This window comes from Thamnophis elegans, chromosome Z, assembly GCF_009769535.1.
Source record: "Thamnophis elegans isolate rThaEle1 chromosome Z, rThaEle1.pri, whole genome shotgun sequence".
NCBI lineage: Eukaryota > Metazoa > Chordata > Lepidosauria > Squamata > Colubridae > Thamnophis > Thamnophis elegans.
In genome coordinates, this window is record NC_045558.1 from 125,698,903 (window position 1) to 125,704,918 (window position 6,016).

At 41.0% G+C, this 6,016-nt stretch overlaps 1 protein-coding gene across 1 annotated transcript; it reads right to left on the reverse strand.

Moving 5' to 3' along the window:
* Positions 1–717: 717 nt before the first annotated feature.
* On the reverse strand, positions 718–2,147 carry LOC116521664 (ribonuclease-like). Its single transcript, XM_032236322.1, has 2 exons — positions 1,715–2,147; positions 718–830 (listed from the first exon to the last, which is right to left on the reverse strand). Exons 1-2 carry the CDS (start codon positions 2,145–2,147, stop codon positions 718–720), a joined length of 546 nt encoding a protein of 181 aa, XP_032092213.1.
* Positions 2,148–6,016: the final 3,869 nt, after the last annotated feature.

Below are 6,016 nucleotides of genomic sequence, written 5' to 3' on the forward strand. Positions count from 1 at the left end.
GTTATGTGGTATAGACTGCTTAGCATCCTCTGTAGATTGCTAATATTTAGTCAGCACATTATATTAACCCAGCTGGAATAGCTAGCCTATGGTTTGGTGCTAAAGCAACAGGCTTAATTTCATTTTGGTGGTTTAGGGAACAGGTGAGCTCCTATGCAAACACTGTGCCCATGTGTGGGGATAGTCCCCGAAAAGCTAAACTGGAACAGAAGCAAACTAAAAATGATTCAAAATCCTGTTTCTTTACTTCTACCCCCTTTGCCTATAGCTACATCAGAGTGATGGAAATTGGGAAAACTTCCCAAAGAGCAAAGAGGCAGCTCAGCCTGGAGTTCTTAGCATGCAGGAAAAGGTGGACACTCTCCAATCTTTTCCAAGGTATATATAATTCTGAAGCAAATGTGATCAAAGAAATGTAATCTGATCAAAGTCCTGCCTATAAGTGAGCAGTAATAAAGAAACTATCCTAAGTATCTGTTTGTGTTGACCTTGGTTCTTTGCATCTGGCATGATATAAGCAAAAATTGAACCAAGATAGGTAAATCTTCCCCAATTCTGTTTGCAGTGGCACCAGCTGTTGTGACATCTGGGTCTCTTTTATTTAATTATTACACAAAAGTCAAAGTTTATTAATTTTACTTCTTACTGGTTTGTTCTGGCATGTTTCTAATGATGTCAGAATTACCTGGGTCAATTATAGCAAGTGTACATAGCAAGTTAGTACTTCCCAAAAACTGTCCCCAGTTCAATATTGTTGCCACTGTAGTGATGCAGTGCCAACATAGCATAATACTCAATTTCTGATTTCCTCAAAGCAGGACAGTTATTGGCTAAGACAGAGGTGTCAAATTTGATTTTATTGAGGGCCACTTCAGGGTTGTGTTTGACCTTGGGGGAGGGGCATGGCCAGAGTGGGCATGGCCAACTTGACGTCACTCATGTCAGGGGGGTGGCCTGGATACTCTGTCAGCGAAAACAGGCTCCCAAGCTCCGTTTTTGGCTGTGATGGCCTCCTGCAACCCTCTGCCAGGGAAAACTGATTTCAGTGAGCTGATCCTTCACTGTTTCCCAGGGCGGCCCTGCAGGCCAAATCTGGGCAAGATGCGGCCCGCAGGCCTTAAATTTGACACTTCTGGGCTAGGATAACCAACTTGGCTTTCCCCTACTGAATCATTTTCAGAGTTTGTTTATATCCAAGTACATATTTACCACATTTCATAACCAGCTGAAGCCTAAAGTTTATGAGCTCTAAAGACTTTTTTGTCTTCTTAGCGGCCACCATTTTGTCGGCTCACGTCGGCCTGCAATTGCCATAGAAGTGCTTCCGTATATATATATATGCAGAAATTTGGGTCAGATTAATGCAAGATGAATCGGATCACTCTTGGGGGAGGGGGGAAGCAAACATACTTAAAAAGAAACGAGGCGATACAAACAACAGTGATAACAATGCAACTCTTTTTTTTATTCATTTCTTTAAAAGCATTTGGTAGAGGAATCATTGTGGGCTTATATAACATTTAGGATTATTCAAGCTTTTGTGCTTGGCTGAAGAGTAAAGAGGCAAAATGAAAGCAAGACAAATATTTAAGTAGGTTACAATGGTGCACCGATCACCAATCAGAAGAAAATGAGATCTTTTCCATGGAAGATCACCCATCTTGAGGATGGCACTCTCTGATCCACTCAGGTCATCTTCAAACAACAATCTCACCTTCCTGGTAGTGTGTAGGCAATTCCGCCCCACAACCAACCACAATATACCTGGGCGAAGTGTTACCCCTGTATTCACAAGGAGGGTCAAGAGAGGATCCTCTTAATTTGCAAGTAGTGACACGAAACTCCCGATGGCTACGCCACAGATCAGGATCGGTAGGATGAACACGTGGAATTAATGTTCCTTCATTTCCACACACAGCAATGATTCTGTTCCTTGTGTCATGGATGAAAGTATTCAATGGCTTGCATTTGGGACTGGTCATTCCACGTCTTCGCATCATTCCATTACAGTAATTTCCGCGCACGTTGCTCCTGGGGTAATCGTAGTGGTGCTCCAGGAACTCTTGATAGGTAGCAGCAAAGGTGCCCAATATCAGGACAGCAGCCAGGACTACGAAGAGCCCAAGGCCAAATCCCTTGAACCACATGATCAGCTCTGCCACAGAAGAAAGGGAAAAGATGCATGAGTATCTCGATTTGGTAACTGTCATTGAAATATCTAGCCCTGAAATGCACCTTTCTGTTTTTTGCCAATATGGAAAATATTTGATATCTAGAAGGCATTAGGGATATATTTTAAACGCACTGGGGTATAATTTAAAGATAATATGTAGAGTCATAAGCATTTAAATCCTTGCAAGAACTCCCAAGAAATATTAGGCAGGGAGGAAATTTTCTTCAGAATCTGCCCAGGGAATTGCTAAGGAAACTACTCTTTGTAGTGGAAACAAGCAGCTGAATTTTTTTCCCAGGTTCTCATATTCAGTCAAAAGCTACATTACTTTAAGAAAGACAGGGCTGTCAGATTGCAGTCAGCCGGCAGTTGGTAGAAGTAGCCTGCAGTACTGCACTCTATCCACTGCGCCACCGTGACTCACCGCTTAACTTAAAAATCCCAGCTTTCAGGAGAATCTTTGGAGAAGACTCAAATGAACAGGAAGACAAAAGAATGGAACGGAAGAGTTTGAACACGCTTTCAGGGTTACAGAGAAAAGGGAAGAGAAATCCCCAGATCTCCTAGATCCCAAGAAATCAATAATTCCAAACAGTAGGTAGAAATTATAGGGAAGCAGATTTGAGCTAAACCTGGGAAGTGTGTTTAGATGTCAAGATAGGGAAGAAGTAACTTCTGCTCTAGAAAAAGTGGAAGTGGTTTTATTCATTAAGGAATCCACCCTAGATGCCTTCCAAAACATTTTCTGCCCCTATGATTCTTGATTTTACTTTCCCCTCCATTTATCTTGGCCCAGAAAAATCTCTAACCATTTTAGTATCTCACCTGAAATTCTGGGGCTGTTTCAGTCTCCCTTTTGATTTTTTTCAGTTTCTTTGTGGGGGAAAAAGCAGGCACAGCTTTCTCTGAGAGCTGCCTTTACTCCTCTGTAGAATTTGTAGTTGGAGGCAATCAGAAAGAAAGAGAATAGCTTTCCTTAAATACTAAAGTGCCAAAATATTTCATAACTTAGTCTCTCGGGGAAAGGCGGGACTATGAAAGAGAAAGTTTAATGAATAATCAAAAGTGCAGAGATGCAGAAGAATAACCTGTTTCTAAAAACGTTGATAGTTAATCTTTAATCTTCCTTGATTTATTGAGACATTAACTGTGTGATAATAAATTAGGTAGCAAGCATATCCTGCCCATGGATCTAGCAATGTTAAAGTTGAACAAAAAGACAAAACATGGTAAGATTACTCTTTTCCTAACAATGAAAAAAAATCTGGAAGTGATTTAGTTGGGGGGAGAGGGGGAAACACTAGCAATTTGTTACTTAAGACATGTTATATCCCAATTTTAGGAGGACTAGATGGGTCAACCTATTTTTCAAAAAGAAAAATAGAAAGCAAGACAAGAAACAATGGATGGAAACATCTTCAAGAACAAACAAGAAAGTCCAGTTGTCTTTTCAAAAATTATCTTTGGAATACTGACTAAGAATCTCAATAGACAATGGATGGAAATTAATCAAGAAGAGAAGTGATCTAAAACTATGGAGGAATTAGGGAGAGGAGAGGTTTTTTCATTTTTCATTTTTATCATTTTATCAATTTAGTGTGAGCACAATAACCCACATTAAAAATGAAATTCTGTTGCCTGTTCTCAAGAAAAAGTATATATCTACCCAAACACATACATAACACTCATATATACCTGATATAAACATATATAAATATATAACTGCTCTATCTATCTATCTATCTATCTATCTATCTATCTATCTATCTATCTATCTATCTATCTATCTATCTATCTATATCTTGGTGGGGGCGTATGGAGTGCTGGCTTTGTTTCAGTAAGTGGAATGATTGGTCATCTGGTTGTATCATGATTGGTAGATTGGTGCTTGCAGTGTGTCCATTGTTGTTTCGTGTTGTAACGGCCTGGGTGGTGGGTGGGGCCCGTTTGTTGACTAGGGCTGGTTTCCAGATGTCTGGTAGGCAGGAGGTATCGTCATGTTTATTCATGTTGTGGGGGTGTTTCTCTATTTCGATAACTTCCATAATTATTATCTTGTTGAAGTGTTTAGTTTTGGAGATTTATTTGGTTCTTTCAAAATTAATTTCATGTCCTATAGCTTTAAGGTGCTGGAAAAGAGAGGAAGTTTTTTCTTTTTTTCTTACTGTGTTCTTGTGTTCTGCGATGCATGCATTTATTCTCCTGTTCTTTTGTCCTATGTATGTTGCAGGGCAGATTTTGCATGGTATTTCATAGACTCCTTGATTTGCCTTTGGGGTATCTTAAGATGTTGGCTATTTTTTGGTCAGTACTGAAGGCTGTCTTTATATTGTGCTTGTGGATAATTTTGCTGATTTTATCTGTGGTGCCTTTGATGTAAGGGCATCACCATCTTTCCTTATCTCCAGAACCAAACGCTTAGCTGACAAAGACCACCTGAAAACTGAATTACATAGTCTCACAAACATATTAATCTCCAATGGATTCCAAAGAAAAACAATTACCAACCTGTTCTGATCCCCCTCCGTATGTGAGTCACGCCAACACAAGATTACGTTAGCCACACTTTATTCACAGTAATTACTCACAGACAAAACTTTGGCAGCAACCTAGACTCCCATAGATAAGAGATACACACAAGAGCTTCTCCAGCTTAGTAAAACAGTTGTGTCCTGCAAAAGGTCTCCTCCCAAAGTCTCTTCTTATATACTCTCTTGGGAGGAGCCAAATCACAACCACCTGGGTCTGATTATCTCCTATGTCTCTGTAATTGCTGCCTGTGCTTCTCTGCCCTTCTCTGCCTGACGTCCGGGACCAACTCCCTTTGCTCCTCCCCACTGCTCCAGGGCCTGACATCAGGGACAAACTCCCTTTGGCTTTCACTGCTGCTCCAAGCTTCAGGCGCCTCCTGGTGGCCAACCAGCCTCTCTGGTCCCTGCTCGGAGTCTGCACCCTGCCTAGGGTCCTCCACCTCTTCCAGAGCCGACTCATAGGGTCCCTCGCTATCGGAGTCTGTTGGCAGCTCTAACAGCTCCTGCTGGGTCACAACACCAACCTAATCCAAAAGGGGACTCCCCCAAAAAACCAAGACAGAACAGGACAACTGCATCGCCATCCTCCCTTACATCAAACACACCACAGATAAAATCAGCAAAATTGTATTGTGTCACAACCCCTGGTATGCCCAAATATGGGAGGGAGCATACTGCTTTCCTTTTCTGTCTTTCAGCTCCACCCTAGGAGTCTTCCAGGTTAAAAAAAAAACATTTTTGTGTTGCATTTGTGCTGATAAATTTAAAAAAAAAGGGAGACTAGTATGGGTTTATTTCAAGCTATTTAAGCTCTCATCAGCTAGCCATAGCCTTACTGGGATTCGGACCTGGGCTGTTTTTATATGTTAGGCAGTTGTATTAGCCTCTAAGCCACAAGCTCTACCACCTTATCAGCTGAGCCAAGGAAATGATTAAGTGTTATGTACCTGGGATGCCCAAATATGGGAGGGACCATACTGCTTCCCTTTATTTATTTATCAGCACAAATGCAACACAAAAATGTTTTTTTGCCTGGAAGGCTCCTAGCCCCGTGTGTGTGTGTGTGTGTGTGTGTGTGTGTGTGTGTGTATGTATGTATATATGTATATGTATATATATACACACACACATGTATACATACATACATACATACATACATACATACATACATACATACATACATACAGGTATACAAGCATTTTTTATGTGATGCATTCTGGATAGAAGGCAGTGAACTGCCAATAATCTTTTTTGCTGTCCTCACCACTCTCTCTACCATCTTCCTGTCTGAAGGAGCCTGGGGAGGGCAAAA

What these genes read in the sequence shown, in the direction of transcription:
- LOC116521664 (XM_032236322.1), bottom strand. Translation starts at nt 2,147, where the DNA reads ATGTGGTTCAAGGGATTTGGCCTTGGGCTCTTCGTAGTCCTGGCTGCT. An exon ending in GCCTACACACTACCAGGAAG is followed by an intron (nt 831 to 1,714) that starts GTGAGATTGTTG and finishes CCTCTGTCTTAG; the next exon opens with CCAATAACTGTCCTGCTTTG.